At 39.0% G+C, this 20,999-nt stretch overlaps 1 protein-coding gene across 7 annotated transcripts in view; it reads right to left on the bottom strand.

The window, feature by feature from the left end:
• Window positions 1-363: 363 nt before the first annotated feature.
• ep300a (E1A binding protein p300 a) overlaps window positions 364-20,999 on the bottom strand; it is a 36,712-nt gene continuing 16,076 nt past the window's right edge. For 4 of the 7 annotated variants that reach the window (XM_053511770.1, XM_053511775.1, XM_053511771.1 and 1 more), the window contains 16 exons: window positions 16,629-16,791; window positions 14,836-14,954; window positions 12,331-12,570; window positions 11,917-12,005; window positions 9,425-9,535; window positions 9,144-9,200; window positions 6,645-6,722; window positions 6,480-6,547; window positions 6,203-6,353; window positions 5,807-5,953; window positions 5,529-5,642; window positions 5,251-5,416; window positions 4,956-5,123; window positions 4,717-4,878; window positions 4,364-4,645; window positions 364-4,189 (listed from right to left, as the gene is read on the bottom strand). In XM_053511770.1, coding sequence (XP_053367745.1) covers window positions 1,427-4,189; window positions 4,364-4,645; window positions 4,717-4,878; window positions 4,956-5,123; window positions 5,251-5,416; window positions 5,529-5,642; window positions 5,807-5,953; window positions 6,203-6,353; window positions 6,480-6,547; window positions 6,645-6,722; window positions 9,144-9,200; window positions 9,425-9,535; window positions 11,917-12,005; window positions 12,331-12,570; window positions 14,836-14,954; window positions 16,629-16,791 — 4,878 coding nt within the window. In that variant the 3' untranslated portion in view covers window positions 364-1,426. The remainder of the gene's footprint in view (window positions 4,190-4,363; window positions 4,646-4,716; window positions 4,879-4,955; window positions 5,124-5,250; window positions 5,417-5,528; window positions 5,643-5,806; window positions 5,954-6,202; window positions 6,354-6,479; window positions 6,548-6,644; window positions 6,723-9,143; window positions 9,201-9,424; window positions 9,536-11,916; window positions 12,006-12,330; window positions 12,571-14,835; window positions 14,955-16,628; window positions 16,792-20,999) is intronic. The other 3 variants (XM_053511773.1, XM_053511774.1, XM_053511776.1) reach the window with 1 other exon arrangement.

Raw genomic sequence — 20,999 nt, 5'->3', positions numbered from 1 at the left:
TGTTCAGGTAATGTCCTGCTAGGTTTATCATTTAAGCTACTGAAGAAGTGGGGGGAAAACAGGAAATTTATCATTTGGGTTGCTGTTTTTCATAGCCTTCTGTAACTGTCTTTGTCTATGTGAAATGGACAGTAGGGCCTTCCACAATGTTTGTGTGCCACAATGGCAAAAAAAATAAATAAATTGTAATCCTAATTTTAGTATACATATAAAACAACTAGTATTGGTCTGAGAAACATCCCACCTAATAAATCTTATAGCAAAACTCCACTGAGCCTGCTTGCCCCAAGCTGCCCTAAAGGCTCAACTCCCTTCAGCTTAAATCAGAAGGAAACAAAAATATAGATTTCTATTCCTTAACTGTCTGGTTCCATGTACACTTTTTATTACAAATCTATTCAAGTCCAGAATTTCTTTACACAGTAGGAAACAATGATGGAAACCCCAAAGTTCTGAGCATCAAAAGGAAAACGAGTCAGGAAAATGTTTCCTTCCTGGACAGAGGAGGAAGTGTAAGGACACTGATCCAGAGAGATAGTGAAAGAGCATTTAAATTGCTTTCTTGAGAAATTCAAGTTCCCTCATCAGAGTTTAGGCTTCATGGTAGAAATTACGGCACTGTCCTATTATAACATCTGTAGAGTCAGCAGTTCCAGTACCATTCCATACATAAAGAGACAGAATGAAAGAATGCAGCACACATTTAAAGAACAGGATTTATGGTAGTGGGAAATCAATGACACGCATAGAAAGACTAAAGTATCCTATGCAATCTGCCATTGGGAGGGAAAAAAAGGGACACACTGCAATTTTAAATCAAAACAAGACCATACAACCCCCCAAAAAAGGAAATATTAATGTATGAATTTCTTGCTTGGGTCAGTTAACAGAAATGCATTACAAATTGCAGCCACTTTTAAACAGAATATGCCAAAAGTTGTACAGTAGGAGTCACTGCAGGGATTTAAAGTTTCTATGAAAAAGATGATAAAAACTGTTAAATTCTAATCAGTAACCACTAATAAATTTAATATGTGTGGAGGAAAAACAACAAAGATCTATTGTGTTAACATGTTTTTCTCTTTAATTTTATGCATTTAAAATATTAAAAAAAATATTTATAAAAAGGCAGTCATCCCCAAAAATAGTGCTTGTCAAATACCAAGGAGAATATTCCCATCCTTTCACCCAGAACCCCTTTGAACACAATTGGCTAAAAATATATATATATATATGCATATATTAACAGCAATAATTTACCATTCATTTAATTTATTAATTTGCTCATTTAATGTAATATCTCCCATAGGAAGGTGTAGTCTTTTCATTTACTTCAAAAATATTAAATAAGAACACTAATAATGAGAGCAACAGTAAATTTTAAAATTGCAACCCATTCCTATTAAGTGTTTTGAGGACTGTAATGCTACATTAAATCTAATGAGCTGTGATTGATATTTGTCCCCATGTCTTGGTTGTTGCTGGCCAGCATGTCATTAGTTCCTTGTCCATGCAGGGGCCCCATTCCACCGAGTTGTGAAAGCATGGCATTCTGGTCTGAACCAAATGTAGCTTGGTCCAAAGCATTAGCCTGTTGTTGCTGCTGAGATGGCTGCTGCAGTTGTTGTGGAGGTGCTACCATACCAGTGTGATGTGGGGCAAGATGACTAGGGTGTGGGGAGCCCGTTTGGGGAGAGATCCCAAACGGAGATCTCGGAGAAGGCTGAGGCTGCATCCGAGGAGATGGACTAGAGTTTGGTGGCAGAGACTGGGGCCGTGGTGATGGCTGAGGTGACCGCACCTGGTTGCTAAGGGAAGTGGATAGTTGTTGGCCCTGTAAATGTGGAGACTGGGACATTGGCTGTTGAGGGCTCATGGGATTATGTTGAGCAGGAGATCCACCACCTCTGTGCTGCTGTTGCTGCTGCTGAAGGAGCCTTTGATGCAATGCTTGCTGAATGATGGCCTGGGAAGGTTGAGGCTGAGAACCACCTTGGGGGGGCTGTAATTGCTGCTGCTGCAGCGAACTACAATCACTTCCTTGAAGCCCACCCATGGCATTCTGCTGCTGCTGCATCAGCAGCCTCTGTTTCAAAGCTGCTGCCCCTATTTGCTGAGACATGGATCCTGAATAATTCTGTTGCATCCCAACCTGTGGTCCTCCTTGTTGCTGTTGTGGGAGTCCACTGGTTTGACCTTGACCTGGCTGCTGACCCGGCATCCCTGGCTGACCAAGATAACCTTGCTGTGACTGGGGATGCTGAAACTGACCAAGATTTCCCATCTGCTGCTGCTGCTGCAAATGTTTCCTCATGAATTCTTTCAACTGGGGAGACATATTGGCCATGTTTGAGACTTGACCAGGCACAACGCCATGTTGCTGCTGCAAAACCATTTGCTGCTGCTGCATATTCACACCCATAAGGGAACGTTGTTGAAGTGGGTTTGCGGGGGGCATGCCATTCCCTTGGCCCATGTGCATACTTTGTTGACTGCCCCCTGTATTTACATTTACCTGCTGGCCTTCTATGCCTGCTGGGCCTGAACCTCCAACACCAGGCCCACCTCTTCCAAGGTATTTTGGCACTCGCTGCTTAACAAATGTTGCCATAAGCTGTGGATTTGAGCGCAATATCTTAAGAACCTGCTGCTGTTGAAGGGGGGAGCTGGGAGAACGCAGAGTTCTAAGAAGATCTTGCAAGGCACTCTGAAGGAGACCTCCATTGCCGGTCCCTGGGTTTGTAGCTCCACCTGGGCCGCCAATCATACCCATCACTCCTGGTTGCCCCTGTTGTTGGGGAAGAGGTTGCTGCACCACCTGTTGTGGTTGTTGCCCAGAAACCATTCCAGCATGACCCATTTGACTCATCACTGCTCGTTGCTGAGGGGGCATACCAGAGGTTCCCCATTGCTGCTGTGAAGGCTGGAGCTGAGGCCCACCCTGTGGCGCCTGTGGCATTTGCACTTGGGAAGGAAGTTGGCTTTGAGGCCCTACTTGTTGCTGCATGCCAGGTCCTATCACACCTTGTTGCTCAATTTGACCCCTGGATATAGTGGACTGTGCCTGGGGTTGTAAACCTTGGGGTCCCACCATCCCTGCTCCAGGGTGGTTCAGACCCATTGGGTTTTGTGTCTGAGGCCCCTGGTGCAGGGTGTGTGGGGCCATTATCCCTGGTCCTTGACTCATCTGCAGACTTTTTTGTTTAGCCATTTGCCTTTGAGTCTCTGCCACTCGCTGAATCTTCAAGGCCATTTCTAGAGCAGCAGGAGGAGGACCAGATGGCTGCGGTGAGGGAAATGCTGACTGACCCGTGTTTGACTGTTGTTGCTGGGGCAGAGTGGCTGGGCCCATGCCAGGTTTCCCCATTGACTGAGAAATTGGAGAGGAACTTTGAGGTCTTTGCACATATGGAGGAAGGCTGCTGGGATGCTGAAGCTGTGTAACCGAGGATGGTTGTGGTGGTTGTGGTTGTTGCTGCATCTGTTGCTGTGGAGAGCTCATCATCCCACCACTGACAGGTAGCTGTTGGAACTGATGATGCTGCACCATTCCTGCAAGTTGCTGATGCTGCTGAGGACCTCCTGCAACTCCAGGCTGTGGGACAGGAGTTTGACATTGTTGAGTTGGTTGCTGCAGGACAGGAGGTTGAGTACTTTGGGTGGGTGTCCCAGGTCCAGTTGTGCCATTGTTGCTGGGTGATGGTAACCCTTCATTTCCACCAATTAATGGTTGGCCTGTTCTTTGCATGCTAGCCATCCTTCTCCGAAGCATCTGAGCTTGCTGAACCCGGTGCTGAAGCTGCTGTTGACGCAGTTTCTGCTTGATGTTCAGGCAGAAAGGCACTGGACATTTGTTCTCTTGGCAGTGTTTAGCATGGTAACAGCACAGTGCAATTAGCTGCTTGCAGATAGGGCAACCACCATTGGTTTTGCGCTTGCAGCTCTTGGTGTGTTGGACGACTCTCTTCATCTTTTGACAGGATGGAAGTGAACAGTTGGCATTGCGGCACTGGCAAGCATGTACTAGAGACTGTATGCAACGCTGAATGCTAAGACGGCGCGAGTCACCGGGACTCTGCATGGAGGCTGCAGCTTGGCTGTTGCTCTCATCATCCAGACCCAGGCCCAGCTTCTCCATCTTGTGCTCATGACCTTTTGCATTGTAGCAAGTTATGCAAAGGTCATAATCCTGCAATGAGAGATTATGTGGTGGGTTTAGTGAACCACAGACAGAAACCTAAACCTAAAAATCATGATAAATGTAGATTGTGGACTTTATTATGTACATTACATAGTCCTTTTAAATGTACTACCCATTATCAGTTTCTGTCTTAGATTTAGAAGCTAATTGAATATTTCTTACCTCACATACAGTGCAGTGGAAACGTGTTTCAACATGGTGTTTGCATTCATTACAGGTATAGACAAATCGATCTTGACTCTGGTTATGCAACTCTACCAGCATACACATCGAACTCCATTTGGACCGCCTCAATGAGGAAAACTCCAAGTGTTTCTCCCGTGCCAGTGTAAGAAAAGCATCTCGCCCATCCATCAGGTCACATGCCATTAATGGATCTGGGTCCATGATTGGTGGAAGAGCATTGGAATTGGGCCCAGCAATCAGCCGGATGACAAAGAACACCTTAAAGAAATAAAAAATTAGAACACCAAGCTTCCCCTAAAATTAAAACCTTGACTCTGCCTCTGTCCTACCTCTTTATGCTTCTCCATGGTGGCATAAAGTTTTTGTGATAAGTCATTTGACACATTTGGCATCCCGGGTTTCTTTTTGTTGGCTCGGCTCATACTGCTCTTGTTCTTGCTCGTCTTTTTATTGTTCTTTTTCTTGGCATTCTTGCTGTCGCCCTTCGTAGCCTAGAGGGTGCAAGGTGGTATAAAAATTAAACTGACTAAAGGGTTAATGTAACTACAGTGAAGATACTCAAACTTACATCTACACTTTCACTGGCAGTACTGTTCTCCTCCCGTTTTCTCTCCTCTTCCTCCTGTTCCAACTCCTTGATGCTTTCTTCAAGCACATTGGGCCAAAAGTCACCCTCAAAATAAGGCAACTCCTTGGCACTAGTGAGACGATCCTCTGTCGCCTGTTTAAATATGTCCTGCAAGGAAAAAGAAAAAAAGAAAAAAGTGTTGTTTCTTGAATCTGTGTTTGCCTTGTAAATATAAATGCTATAAAAGCACCAGTTAACCAAAATATATAATTTATACATGACAATCAATTCTTACCTTATAGTCATGCACAATGCGCTCTGCCACAGCTTTATCTAGCATCTTCTTGTACCATTCCTGCAGTCGCTTAGGCTTGGGTATCTTTTGGTCTGCAGGGTGACAGTGGAATATGTAGTCATCTCCCTCACTAGGAGGGCAGGCCCAAATGTGACCTGTAGTAAACCTTAAAGAAGAGCCATAAAGACAAGGTTGGTGAGAGCACTAGTGCAAAATGTGCATGCATAACTATTTTAATATTTCTTACTCCATAATTGTTTCTAACGGAAACATCTTACCCTAACTTTTTGGCATACTCCAGATACCCAATAAGAATCTCATGGTATACTGCTGTTCTTAAACAACGCGGCTGAAAAAAGTGAACACTGTCCAAGTAGGATATGTACACCCGTCTGTCAGGAAAGACCAACATTTTCAGACTGTACACAGTTTCAGTTCAATAACTTTTATTTATAAAAAAACATTAAAAACCTGGTTACGTTTGTTGGATCAATAATGGGGACAATAATTCTTTTGTGTGATATAAGAAATATAATTTAATAAAAATATGTTGCACCTTTGATTTGGATGTGGACAATCTGAGCTGTATTCCTGCACATGCATGCCAAAAAAGCAAACATCCGCACCATTAATGTCTTCAAAGGCAAACAGAGCTTTTGATCTGTATGGGAAGGACTCTGGCATCTCACCACTGTCGACAAATCTGAGAAAAGGGGGAAAACATCAATTAATTATCATCATCATGCAAAATATTACTTGATTTAAGAATAAATATATTAAAAAGACTTAGTTCTTGGTGTGCATCTTCTAACTAATGATCATAACCCCCCAAAAAATGAAAAATTTAAAACAAACGAATAAATAAAGAAAAAAAAGAACGGAGCACAATAAGATACAAATACTGCAACTGATGCCGGCATTACATATCTTGACATATCTAAGCATCTCTCACCTGGACTTCATTCCTGGTTTGACTTCTACCACCTTGTCAGAAACATGGACAACACGGATAGTGATTTCACCACACTCCGGGTGGTTCTGGCGCTTCATAAAGTCATTAACACGAGTTTCTAAGTAGTTGCCCAGTTTAGTCTGGGGCAACCCTATACAAGCAAAGAACATTTACAATTATTGTGATAAAATGTTACCAATACAAGGTATTATCAATTATACCATTGTTTGTAAGTATTTATAATATATGTAATAATATATTGTAAATATATACATACTTTTAGCAGAGTACTTATTCTCTTTGCGGGTCTTGTTGGCCTTTTTCAAACATTCATTACAAACAAAGCTGAAAGAGTCAAAGAGGACATACAGGTGAGATGGGAAATCCTTGAAATACAATCAAAATGAGCCAAATCATAATGTTCAGTATGACAAAGACTCACCCTGAAGGCCAAATTGTGTCATTGTGCAGAACACAGATCTGATGCATTTTACGCCCACAGTCCATACAGTCCACAAATCTACAAAGCGGAAATGTAAAATCAATTCATAAACTGTATAAAATATAAAGCATGCAATATATCGCCTTAAAGACTGAATTATTGTAGCATTTACAAGGTGAGCATAATGCAAGTCCTCCATGTGCGTATATATTTAATGTACAATATGCCCATTTATATATAAATAAAATTATAAAATGTCACTCCGGCTTTATTTGAATTAACTTGCTTTTCAACACACTTTGTCCATCCATCAACAAGCTTTTATATTTCCTCATTGAAAAACGTTTTGGGCTGAGCTGCAAGCCACTCATGCCCTGCCGTCTCCACTTCATCAGAAGTGAATCTGGTTCTTCGTAAGGCTGCTTTCAGGAAAACACAGTTGACAGTGTGAGCAGAAGTGTGGACAGGCATGGTCATGCAACATTAATCGGAAGTGTCCTACTGTAATGAACACTGTTGATTGTTGAGACTTTTTCCCTTTGGAACCCCAGAAAATTAAGCATCAATTTTTCAGCTGATAGTTGGTTGGCAAATGTAGATGTTTCTGTTCCATACACTGCTATTGTATAGCACTGCTATGATTTTCTTTAAGAAACTTCCAACTTCCTTAGGGTGTCAGTGCAAATTTTGTTTGCAGATATTCAAACACTTTTTTGTTTTTATAAAAATTTAAAATCACTGCATGCTGCTCTTCAAAATGCATATCACAAGAGGGGGGCATCCATTTTTGCTCGCACTGCAGTTACAAATAAACTGATGTACAACTTCAAATCAGAAAAAAAGTTGGGATAGTATGGAAAATTCTAATAAAAAAAAAAAAAAGAAAGTAGTGATTTCTAAATTTACTTCGACTTGTATTTCATTGCAGACAATATGAACACATATTTCATGTTTTCTCTGGTCAACTTCATTTCATTTGTAAATACACATCCTTTCCTGTCATTCAGACCTGCAACAGATTCCAAAAAAGGTTGGGACAGGAGCAATTTAGGGCTAGTGATTAGGTAAATTGGTTAAATGATGTGATTTCAAACAGGTGATGTCAACAGGTAATTGTAATTATGATTTGGTACAAAAGCAGCATCCAAGAAAGGTCTAGTCTTTTAGAAGCAAAGATGGGCAGAAGATCGCCAGTTTGGCAACAAATATGTATCAAAATTATTGAAATGTTTAAAAACAATGTTCCTCAAAGAAAGATATTAAGTCATTTGGATATTTCACCTTTAACAGTGCATAACAATTAAAAGATTCAAGAAATCTGGAATAATTTCAGTGCATAAAGGACAAGGGCACAAACCTAAGTTGAACAATCGTGACCCCCGATCCCTCAGAATAGTCATTCATTTATGTATAAGCGAACCTTTGTCAAGTACCACAATACGTAGTTACATCCACGAATGCCAGTTAATACTGTACTGTGCCAAAAGGAAGCCCTATGTTAACAGTGTTCAGAAGCGCTGTCGACTTCTCTGGGCTCTGAGTCATCTGGGATGGACCATCATACAGTGGAAACGTGTACTGTGGTCAGATAAATCAGTATTTCAGGTATTTTTTTGTGAGAAATGAATGCCGTGAGCTCCGGACCAAAAAAGAAAAGAATTATCCAGACTGTTACCAGCAACAAGTCCAAAAGCCAGGGTCCGACACGGTATGGGGTTGTGTCAGTGCCCTTGGCAAATGTAACTTGCACTTCTGTGATTGCACGATTAATGCTGAAAAGTACGTAGAGATTTTGGAGCACAATATGCTGCCTTCAAGAATACATCTTTTCCAGGGACGCCCATGCATATTTCAACAAGACAACGCAAAACCACATTCTACACACACATTACAAAGTCCTGGCTGTGGAGGAAGACTATACAGAATGTAACTTGACTGGCCTGCCTGCAGTCCTGACCCGGTGTATTTTGAAGCGCAGAATTACGAAGTTGTAATGGCAACCTTACAAAGTGGTAAATGCTTTATTGTTCCAACTTTTTTTGAAGTGTGTTGCAAAAACCAAAATTTAAATACATATTTATTTTTTAAAAAGAAATTAATAAAATTTATGAGGAGCACATTAATGATTTCCAAATTTACTTTGACTTGTATTTCATTGCAGACATTATTTACATTTTCCATATTGTCCCAACTTTTTCTGATTTGGGGTTGTAATAAGTTTACACCTATACAACAATGACTGGGGAGACAGTAGCCTTTAACAAAAAGATTAACTGCAACCAACAGAAGTTTTAATATAACCGGAGTACGGTAAATATTGTGTGCGCGTATGTACAAGTCTACATTTATATCTAGCATTGCTTTTAAGATGTAATTGTACATAATCATAATAAAAGGACTACAGATGTTCACCTTCTAGTAAGGGCATGACATTCAAGAAAGATGCCTTTTCACTCGAGTGAATAATTGTAATTGTGTTAATTAAAATTCAAAACTCACAATTCTGGGTCCAGTGTGTCATTCTTCTTTTTTTCAAACTGGTCCTTATTGATAGATCTGGAACATGAATGATCAGTTTTCAACAAGAAGTAAGAAAAATCTAATAGCTAGAAAATATTCCTTTTCACTATAGCAATCTCTTCATAATCAATCTGTAGAAGAACACTGAAGAGAGTATTAAGGCACCTACAGTAGACAATTAGACATTTATCCTAAAAACAAAATACATAATTTTTGCTTTGTGAGGCTAGAAAAGAGAAAGGCTGTATGGAAGAACTCACGTCTGTGGCTGCGATGGGTCGTCCCCTAGGGACACACTTTCACCCTGGATCTCGTTGAAACACTTTTCACAGAAGTGGTACCTGTCAGCAAGAAGTCCATATTTTGGTGAACTACACCATTCACCAACACCACAGCCATTCACAGATAGGCCATGAGGAGGCAGACACCAATCATTGCAGCACAAGGCAGGGCAGGCCAAGGGGGAAGCAGGCACAGATGAGGAGCGCAGAACAGGGTCGTCGCCAGAGGAGTCAATCATGATGCAGGGTTTTTGAGCAAGGATTTTAAGGAGGAAGGGATATGATGGAGATGAGTGATGAGATGAAAGCAGGCAATGGCAGACATGACACGTGTTGAATTACAGAAAAGGTAGTGTCAAAGAAAGAAGAAAATAAAAATACAAGACATTAGATTAGAGGTAGGAATGGACACACAGATAGGGAAATGACAGACAAGACAAGCAGAAAGCCAAAGCAAAGCACAGATTAGCGTTTGCATGTGTAATGAGTAAACCATCACAGCTAAACAAGAGCATAATCAACTGCAGGGGAGGCAGAGGTGAGGGGAAGTATTTACAGACACATGAGCACATTAAACATATACACACGCAGCAGAAAAAAAAAACGTCAGCCAAAGGTTATTTTAAGGCTGTCTCTTCTCATAGGAGGCACATATATAGCATGTGAATTACACCTTCAGATCAGCTGTTAGGGAACTGTTTCTTTTTGCTCTTTAGCCTTCTAGGTTTTACAATATATGTGCCTAAACTTTTACATGAGTACAATGAATGGACAAGCATTCCAAAATTTTGCACCAATGCTTAACACTATTTAATTTGCATTGAAATACACATGGCATGTTTTTAGGGCAAGCACTTGGGTGTGGAACAGGGTAAGTAATTTTGGAAAGGAAGAAGAATCATCATCTTCTTCAAAAGAATCATAAATTAGGAACAATCCTGTGGCCATCTATTTATACTATATACTTTTGAATAATGTTCGCTCTCTGTTGTCAGTGCTGTTCAGGGGTGCTGGATGTGCTTGAGAGGGGTCAGATCTCATCTTACACCTACACAAGATTATATTTCATATTATGCACAAAAACTTTCTTTAAGCTTAAGGTACAATACACTAACTACTTAGTGAGTGAGCAAGCTAAAGAGATTGATTGATTGTTTTTTTTTGTTACCGACCTGCTGTTACAAAAAACAGCAGCATAAAATGCGGATTTACCTGACTGTGCCATACTTCAAAAGGCCAGACACTGTGCTTCTGTTGCTCTTAGCAGAATAACTGAGATTAACTAGTCTCTTCCAATTTTTCAAAGCTTAAAAAAAATATGTCCCATTGTTTTCTTTTGCTCATTTCGAGGCTACTTATTTGCCTGCTAGCACCATTAACTAAATAATAAGCTAAAAAAAAAAAAAAAAAAAAGGAAAAAAGTTAAATGTGAAAAAGCTAGAAATGTGCATTGACCTCCAGATGGCAATGAGTTAAAATCTTAGCAAAATTAGTACCACCCAACCCCAGTGGGTGCAAACATCTAAAATCTCTTTATATAATGCATCTATAATAAGATGGCTAAGGAGGATAAGAAGAATTGCCTATTCTTGTGGTTGTCAATTTTCATGATACACACTATATGTAAATACGGAGGTGGATCGGTGATGCTTTAGAGCTTGTTTTGTAGGGGAAAATACTAAAAGACTCAGTTTAAAGACAAGTCTAAATTTTGTGAAACTTCCTATAATGCAAGTCTTACAAAATATTTTGTTTTAAGGGTATACTGTATAATGAGAACAGATATTTAGTGCTTAGCTCTCAAATTAACAAGTCGGCCCACTGAGAACACACATGAGAAACTAGGCCAGTCAACATAAAGCAGTGCTTATATTACATGCGGTATAGAACAATTAGCCTTTAAATATTTGGATGTATCCTGAATCCGTTACCCCTCCTCTGTATTTTTTATGTCCTTAACATTCCTTTATCTCATATATATCTTTTAGATAATGCTTAAAAGGTTGAAATCTCTTGCCAGCCTAAATTAAATTGCAGTAGTTGGGCCACACATCTAAAAGAGCACAAAGTGGCACACATTATTAATAGATAAGCAATGAAGTGGAAAAATTAATTGTGGCTAAAGTACAAGGATTTTCCCTATTCTTATGATCACTTTTTCCCTTTTATTATATGCTGATAAATTAAATAAATCACACAAAACACTTACACTAAGATTAAAATATTCCAATTTTGTTAAGCTTAATGTTTTTTTTTAAATCAATAGAAATCTAAGACAAATGTAACAGCCGCTGTTTTGCTTTACCATACTGAATCAATAAACCATCTTATTTAAGATGCAGCAAAAATGAATTTCATCACGAAGCCACTAACGAGGTTTAGCAGTATTTAGTCATATTGCCTTAAAAGAATTTATTATATACACACACACCGTATTATATTTGTGCATGTGTCCAGTCTATGTCTCTTACCTGTTCTGGTAACTAAAGTAAGCAGCATCTCGTGGTATAGTGCAAAGCTGCTTGCCATAGCAGCACAGAGTTTGAGGGGAGAATTCCCGCTAAAATAAAGACAAAATCATGGAACCATTACAATAAGCAGCAGTTGGTAGTGTTTGTGCATTTAACAGCTTGTGACAATAGCTTTTTCCTATATATTAAATGTTAAGTCATAATTAAAATTATACTTATTTAACTGTCACAGGATCATATATTACTTGGTAAAACTTTTTGTAATTACAGGCAACCAATTGCTATGGACAGCATGAACAGAGAAAACTGACCAAGTGTGAGCTTGTCTTTTTACCACAATTAAATATGCTAAGCCTATCACTGTGATCATAATTGTTCCACTTTATGAGCTCACCTCTCTGAGCATACACTTACCTTTCTCCCACAGCAATAACCAAGGCTCTGCATGACAGGGTCAATCTCTTGCTCAAATACCTCAGCCAGTTTGGAACAACACTTGTACACCCGTGAAGTCTTGCGGTTGTAAAGCCAGGCATTATTGAACATTAGCCAGATGTCATCAACATATTGCCACGGCTCCTGATACTGGCCTGTGTCAAGTTTGCGTTTTATAGTAGAAAGGTCCATAGGATTCTTAACAATATCAAAATAATCCTAAGGGGGAAGAAAGAAAAAACAAAAAAAAGTTGTTACACATTCATTACTTGCACTACTCTTGGACTTAATTCTTTTTTTTTTTTTAAATAGATAAGCGTATATATAGTCAAGCCCAATATTATTCATACTCCTGGCAAATTATGACTTAAAGTTAATTTTATTTAACCAGCAAGTTTTTTTCTTGATTAGATATTACATGGGCATCTCCCAGAAGATGATAAGAGAGTACAAGAGGCATTATTGTGGAAAAAAAAAAAATATGACTCGTCCTTTATTTACATTCAAACTAGGGATGCACCGAAATTTCGGCCGCCGAAAATTTTCGGCCGAAATAGCATTATCGGTTTCGGCCGAAACGTAAGAAAGCGCCGAAAATAAAAGCCGAAATTGTCGCCACGCCTCTCCCATCCTCCCGTCTCGTTCGCGCTGTCATTACGCATCAAACACGGAGTATGTCGGCGGTTTGGAAGCACTTCAAAGTTTCAGATGAGGACAGCAAAGTTGCAATATGCAACATTTTTTAATACAAACAAAAAGAAAATATTTTAAACATGTTTTTTAATGAAGCCATTTTCGGTTTCGGTATCGGTTTTCGGCCAAGTGCATCCAAAAATTTCGGTTTCGTTTTCGGCCCAGAATTTTCATTTCGGTGCATCCCTAATTCAAACAAAAAGTGGCATGACCAAAATTATTCATACCCTTCTCAATAATGAACAGAATAGCCTTTATTTGCTATTACAGCAACCAAACGCTTCCTATAATTGCTGACCAGCTTTTTGCATGTCTCCTCTGGTATTTATGCAAATTCATATTAAGCGATGAGCTCCAACTCTTTCAGGTCAGAGGGTTTTCTTGCCATCACCCTGATCTTTAGCTCCCTCCACGGATTCTTAATTGGATTTAGGTCAGGACTCTGGGAGGGCCACTGCAAAACGTTAATGTTTGTGTCTGCTAACCATACATACATACATACATACATACATTCTTTACCACTTTTGCTGTGCGTTTTGGGTCATTGTCCTGCTAAAATGTCCACTGGTACCCAAGGCCAAGGTTCTTTTGGAGTGCCTGATGTTGAGAATTTTGATGTATTGCTTCTTTTTTATGGTGCCGTTTACTGTGATTAGTTCCCCTGTTCCCTGGTAGACACCCCCAAAACATTACGTTTCCACCACCATGTTTGACAGCGGGGATGGTGTTCTTAGAGTTAAGAGCTTCTTTTTTATGCCAAATAAAGGCTACATTATTGTGGCCAAACAATTACATTTTTGGTTCATCGGACCATAAAACAGAAGACCAGAAGTCATCATCTTTGTCCAGATAAGCATTTGCAAAGGCCAAGCGAGCTTTTGTGTCCCTTATCTGGAGAAGCGGTGTTCTCCTTGGTCTGCATCCGTGGAACCCAGAGGTGTGCAGTGTCTGTTGGACTGTCTACCCTGCTGCCAGCAGAGCCCAGAATTATCAGGATGGCCTTGGTGGTGATCCTTGGATTCTTTTTTACCTCTCTCATTATCCTGCCGGCCAGCACAGGTGTCACTTTCGGCTTCCGACCACATCCGCTGAGATTTATGCGGAACATCTAGTATTTTTCAATTATACTTTGCACTGTAGCCACTAGAACTTCAAAACATTTAGATTTGGTCTTATAGCCCTTTTCTGACTTGTGAGCAGCCACAATGCGCAGGTCCTCAGTGAGCTTCTTTGTCTTAGCCATGACTGTCCACAAACCAACTCCAGATAGCTTCTGTTTTTTACCTTTTGAGTTAAATAAAACAGCTATTCCCAGCTATTCCAATCAGGGTAATTTGGATCCTTAGAACAGCTTGGACTATTCGGAATTATATAGAACTTTGGATTTTCCCATAGACTGTGACAGTTTGCAAAGCATATGAATAATTTGACATGCCAATTTTTGTTCAAATGTAAATAAAAGATAAGTATTTGTTCCCCCCACAATGATGCCTCTTGTACATCATCTTATTATATTCTGGAAGAAGCCTGTGTCATTTCTAATCAAGAAAAAGCTAGCTGGTTGAATAAAAGTAACTTTAAGTCAGAATTTGCCATGGGTATTAACAATTTTGGGCTTGATTTATATACATTTTATATACATTTATACATATACATGTTATGTATTTTATTTATTTACTTTAAACCATAGAGATCATTGCACAAATAATCACATTAAAAAGCTAAGTTTAAATAAGTAAGGACAAACAAACAAACTAATTTTAGTGTTCATGAGCGGTGAAGGATACATACAGGAATTCCCAGAAGTGATGGATCCACAGGCTGACGGAAGGGGAGAGACTCCGGGTCCTGACGATAGAGAGACTCCAGTGTGGGCATAAGAGCCTGTCTCAACTCCTCAGGTTTGAAAACTAGTCCGACAAAAAAGGAGGGTTAGAACTAATGGGTAGTTTTAAAACATTTCATTAAAAAAGTTTTCCTTTACTCTGAAAATATATACCAGCGTTTCCCCTATATTAGTACAGGCATGGTGGGCTTCCGTGCCAACAAGATCCCCTGCCATGCCTTCACAACAGACCATTGCTTTTAATCTAATACTGTCCAATGAACTGTAACAGTTGGAAGATTAGTAATGTGGCTACATGTTACTACCAAATATGGCACTTTTTAGTTATGGTAGACTAGAACAGAGGTTTTGTTAGATGCTGCTCCTATTACCCATGATGCCTCTACCTCGCTGAACTACTGAACTTACTCTCCTCCCTAATGAGCACTGCAGGTGTTATGCACTAGAGGGCATTTTAGTGCATACGCTAAATTCTGCAGTTCATGAATAACTAATAAATATAGTGTTGTGGACAACTGGGTTATATAGTCAATGTTTAATGCTGACAGAATAAAGCTGCCATGCGGAATTCCCCACAGAGACATTTTTTGCTTTCCAAGCCAACATGCCATCTTGGGGTTAATGCTACCAATAAGCTTCAGCTTACTGGAATATAGTATATTTGAAAATGTTACATCACGGTTTTAAAAGAGGACAGAAAAGTATAGAAATCCTTGTTTTATTAGTATAAATCTAGTCTTGTAGTGATAATAAACAGCAAATATTTTGCTTGGTTAATTACATACCGTCATGTGCAAAAGTTTGTATTTTCTCTTTAAATTCTGTGAGATTTTGTGTAAAAACAAATTATCTAATTGTAGTCTGACAACAAGTTACCGTGATATGATTCAAAAGCTTGTAAATCCACCTTTAGAAGAAATAACCTAAACTAATAGTTTCCTATATGAGCATAAGTCTCAGATAATTGTGGAGGAATTTTCCATTCTTCTTTACACTTTCTTTAAGGTTTTGGGCATTTGCTTATGCACAAATCCCACCATGCCATTTCAATTTAGGTAAGGTCTAGACTTTGACCAGGCGAGAATCCCTCAGTGTTGAACGGTAAACTCAAAATTGTTTGAAAATGTTTTATAATCCCCTCCAGACTGATGTGCAGCAACAATTGCTTCTCTAATACCATTGCTTATGTCTCCCCTCCTTTGCTTTTAAGTCCTGTGGAAGCAGTGAGGGCGTATTTAGTATTGCTCACTTTTTTTTTTACTTTTTGGCTTCATTTTTGTTAAACAGATAATGGCATGGAAAACATTATAGGATGTTCATCTGGAGGTTATATTTGCCTAATACAATTATTAGTATTATGATAAGAGAATTTTTACTGTTTCTTCATAAAAACACTATTAAATAAAGGACTTGGTCTCTCCAAATCTGCCCTTGTCTAGAAATAGCAAATAGATAACATGCTGCTGAAATAAAGGGCTTGTCTCTCCAAATGAACACAATTTAGTATGCACACTTATGGAAATTACCCATCAAAAGTCTTGTTGGGTGAGAAATAAATAATCAATTTTAGAGAATAAATGCAAAAACCTCCATCTTCCTCCTGCCACCATGCCTGAATGATTTTCTAGGGAAAAACACTATACTATTGCAGGTAACTGCGTCAAGCCAATAAATTCTACATTAAAAGCACTTGGGTATATACTTTATGTAAAATTTCCTTGCAGAAAATGTTTCTCACGTTTCTTTTTATTAGGTATCCCAGCTGGAGTGCCAGGGGTGCCTGATCCAACATCTTCTTTAGGCTCAGTTTTCAGGACAGGCTTTTTGTCCTCCCCTGCTGCCATAGATGTTTCCATGGGAATAATTTTACATCCGTCACTGGATGGAACGTCCTTCTTTATCTAAGGAAAGCAGGATATTGAAATTGAAAATATTAGGCAAAAATTCAGGCTTAAAAAACAATTTTAAAAAATAGTTGAAAAGCAACAATGATCGGGCCCAAGCACCTGTATCATCGCCGTTTAGGCGCACAAGAAATGCAGTGGGCACATGCGACAAATGTGACATTTTGGGTCTACTGAAACTGATCACAGCAATGCAGACTAATGTCAAAAGCTATACACATACACACAGATGCAGCTCAACAAATCGTTGAAAAGTTGATTTCGGGAATTCGATTCAAAACGTAAATGTGAAGATTCATTACACATATACTGCTGTACAAAAGTTATTATTCCTTTTCATTTTGATTATGGCTTAAAGTTAATGAAAACCCAAAATTCAATCTCTCAGAAAAATTTAAATATTGTAAAAAAAAAAAAACTTTATAGGAGACTCATGGTGTCATACTCCGTAATCAGCTAATTGACTCAAAACACCTGCAAAGGTCTTTCAGCCTGGTTCAGTAGGCTGGCTGTTCACGGAGTGCTGTAGGATTGTGAAACAAAGTCCATTCAAGAATTTAGGGTGAGATTCACAAGGAGTGGACTGCAGCTGGAGTCAGTGCTTCAACCACACACAAACATATCCAGGACATGGGCTACGACTGTAACATTCCTTGTGTCAAGCCACTCTTAGCCCAGGTAAGATACATCTAAAGTCTCTGGTTCAAGGGCAAAAAGGACTGGACAGTTGCTCAGTGGGCCAAAGTCCTTTTTTCAGATGAAAGTAAATTTGAATTTTATTAAGAAATCAAGGTCCCAGAGTTTAAAGGAAGAGAAAAGATGCTGAATCCAAGTTGCTTCACGTCCAGTGTAAAGTTCGGACAATCAGTGGTGGTTTGGGGAGCCATGTCATCTGCTGGTGTTGCTTCACTGTGTTTTATCGGGTCCAAGGTCAGCATAGGCATCTGCCAGGAGGTTTTAGAGCTCTTCCTGCTTCCCTGTGCTGACCAGCTTTATGGAGATGCTTGTTCCATTTTCCAGCAGGACTTGGCACCTGCCCACACTGTCAAAAGTACTAATACCTGTTTAAGGACCATGGTATGCTTGTACTTGATTGTCCAGCAAACTCGCCAAAACTAAACCCCATAGAGAATCTATGGAGTATTGTGAAGATGCAAGACACCAGAACCAACAACGCAGAAGAGCTGAAGGCCGATATCAGAGCAACCTAGGCTTCAACAACACACCGTTAAGTGCTGCACATGTTCATACTTTTCAGTAGTCCAACATTTGTGGTTAATATTCTTCATTGGTCTTACATAATATTAAAATTCTCTGATACACTGAATTCTGGGTTTTCATTAGCTGTAAACCATAATCAAAATGAAAAAAAAAAAACCTGAAATACCAGTCTGTGTGCAATAAATCTGTATAATACGATATTAACTGTTTTAATTGAATTACTGAAGTAAATAAACTTTTCCAATGATCTTGTAATTTATTGATACACTTGTTTGCATAAATGCATCTATGCATGCATGCATGCACTGACCATTAAGCCATATTTAAAAGATAAAGGGAGAAAGATACATCTAGTGGACATTGTTTAGCACTGCAGCAGTGAGACCAAAAACATGTCAAGTCAAAAGGAGAATAAATTAAAAACATTTGTTGTGAGCTGCTTGAGCATTTAAATAATCAAACATCCTCACAACTATGTAAATATTTTGAAACATTTGAACTTTCCACTTTTAAAATGCATTACATTATTAAAAACATGAATTTTCTTTTATTATGTCCTTATTTAAACCCACAGACCAGCAACAACATTTAAGATATAAAAAATTCCTTTGCAATTCCATTGGTTAAGTTTAGCAAACAAATCAAAATAATCGACTTCCTGTGGAAAAGACCCAATGACATGCAATGAGAAAGTTGTCCAGCTTAAGAAGGTGTACTGGGTTTTACATGTATATGTGCAAGTGTCTATGAGCTATGCAGCAAGATTTTTCAGAGGGTGCTGAGAAGGGCACGTGCCTTTGTGTACTGATCCTCTACCTATACGTTTACTCAAACATACAAAACCAGATAGAATGGAACTTTTTTTAAAAACAGTCCAGTAGTCGCAACATTTCAATGGCCAAGTTCCTCAATCTTTTAGGTTAGAACTTACTAAACCACAAATTAAAAAACCTGATCTTGATCCTTGTCAGTACTCTACCTATAGGCTAATATTAAACCTCACCATTATCTCCAAAATCCTAGAAAAAAAATGCAACATGGCATGCTCACATGTAATAGGAATAATTTATCAGTCAGGATATAGGCCTATTGAAAGCACAGAGACAACGCTGTTTAAACTGGTAAATGACCTCCGACTGGGCTCTGGTCAGGATTGTGTGCCCATGCTTATATTGCTTAACCTTAGTACAGTTTAACACCACATATACTGTAGTACTATTCTCATTGATAAATTAGAAAATGTAAGACTCAAGGAAAAAAAACTCTCCTCTCAGTCACTTGATGTAAATGGTAAGATATACCTTTATTTGCCCCACAGTGGGAAAATTTCTAAATGACTATCCTATGTGTACTAAAGTAAAGTTTGGTGTTCCACAAGGTTCTGTTTTAGGCCCACTGATATTTTCTCTCTCTAGGTTTCCTTTGGGTACCAATTTGTGAACGTGTATAGTGGGTAAAATAATTATTTCATCCCTTATAGATTTTGTAAAGTGACTTACTTAATGCCGATAAAATAGAAGTACTGGTACCAAGACCACATGGAGCTAGAAGTAAGCTTTCTGCTCACACAGTAACTCTGGATGGCTTTTCTGCATCAACATATGAGAGATTATTCATCCCAGTCTTTTACTTAAAACTTAAGTAGACAATATTACTAGGATAGCCTTCTTTCCACTCAAATACAATAAAAAATATATTGTCACTACACAATGCAGAAAAACTAGTTTCTGCTTTTGTTACCCCTACTTTGGATTACCATAATGCTTTACTGGGTGTTCTACTATGTGCATAAACAAGCTCCAGTTAGTCCAGAATGCAGCACCCAGAAAATAGGAACAGAATATATCCCAGGCTCCCAGTGAAATTTCGCACTGGGGTGCTCCAATTGATTGGCTGCTGATCAGAGTCGAGGTAATGGCGCAAAACATGAGTCAACAGCCACAACAACATTCCGTAGCCAGTCTGGAAATATTACCAGGTCTCTTTAAAAGATGTCAAATTTGCAATATGCTAATTTTTTTCTGAAGCAAAAACGTGTGGTAAAGTATGCCAAAAGCTTTAACAGAACAAACCTTATTTACCACTTAAAACAATGCACCATGAACATTTGGAGTATGAAAAGTTTGGAGTAGAAAAAGCTGACATTCCCTCAACCGCCTATATACGCTCAAAAAGCTTGAGCCTTACTTTGCAAAGAGTAAAAAGGCTAAAACCATCACCACAAAAATAATTAATTAACAAAGAGCCATTCCCAGCTCTGGCCAAGGCAGCCAGGGTTTTTTTTTTTTATTCCTCCATGCTGTGGGGTTGACAGTGAGCTGCACACATTCTGGATTTGCACACTTTCTGGGTGACTCATGGACCAAGAGTTTAATGAGAATGGCGGAACCCAGTTCACCATAAATCACTCAGGTTTGTTGACAATTGAATTGACTGGTTGCTTTACTTCCCAGGGAGCCCTCATGTCTTATGTTTCCTTCTGGCTCTCCCTTTTAGTTATGCTATCATAGTCAGTCCTGCCAATATACACTGACCTTATACATTACGAGACCCAACTGTTCTCCTTATCTCTGCATATTTTATACACATCTCCCTTCCCAATTTTCTTTTGATTCTGTAAAGCTGCTTTTCAACAAGGATTACTGTTAAAAGCACTATACAAATAAAACTGAACTGAATTGTTAAAAGCACTATACTGTATAGGGCTCCCTGTTGAGTCTGGTTCCGCTCAAGTTTTCATCCTGTTGTCACCAGTGGCTTGCTAAACTAATAAACTGAATTATAATTTATACATATTTACTCACTTTTCAAACTTATTTAAATTTTTAAATTCTAAAAATATGCTTTGCAACAATGATCATTGTTATGATGACTATTTTGTAGAAACACAACAATTTAATTGAAGTTATACTGGTTACATGCGAAGGACGAATTTAAGTGTCTGGTGCATTAAGTCAGTCTTTATCAGCCCACAAGATTTCCCT

The sequence above is a fragment of the Clarias gariepinus genome, chromosome 14 (assembly GCF_024256425.1).
Source record: "Clarias gariepinus isolate MV-2021 ecotype Netherlands chromosome 14, CGAR_prim_01v2, whole genome shotgun sequence".
Classification (NCBI taxonomy): Eukaryota; Metazoa; Chordata; class Actinopteri; order Siluriformes; family Clariidae; genus Clarias; species Clarias gariepinus.
The sequence above is the reverse complement of the archived record's forward strand: the minus strand, read 5'-3'. Positions and strand labels throughout refer to the sequence as shown.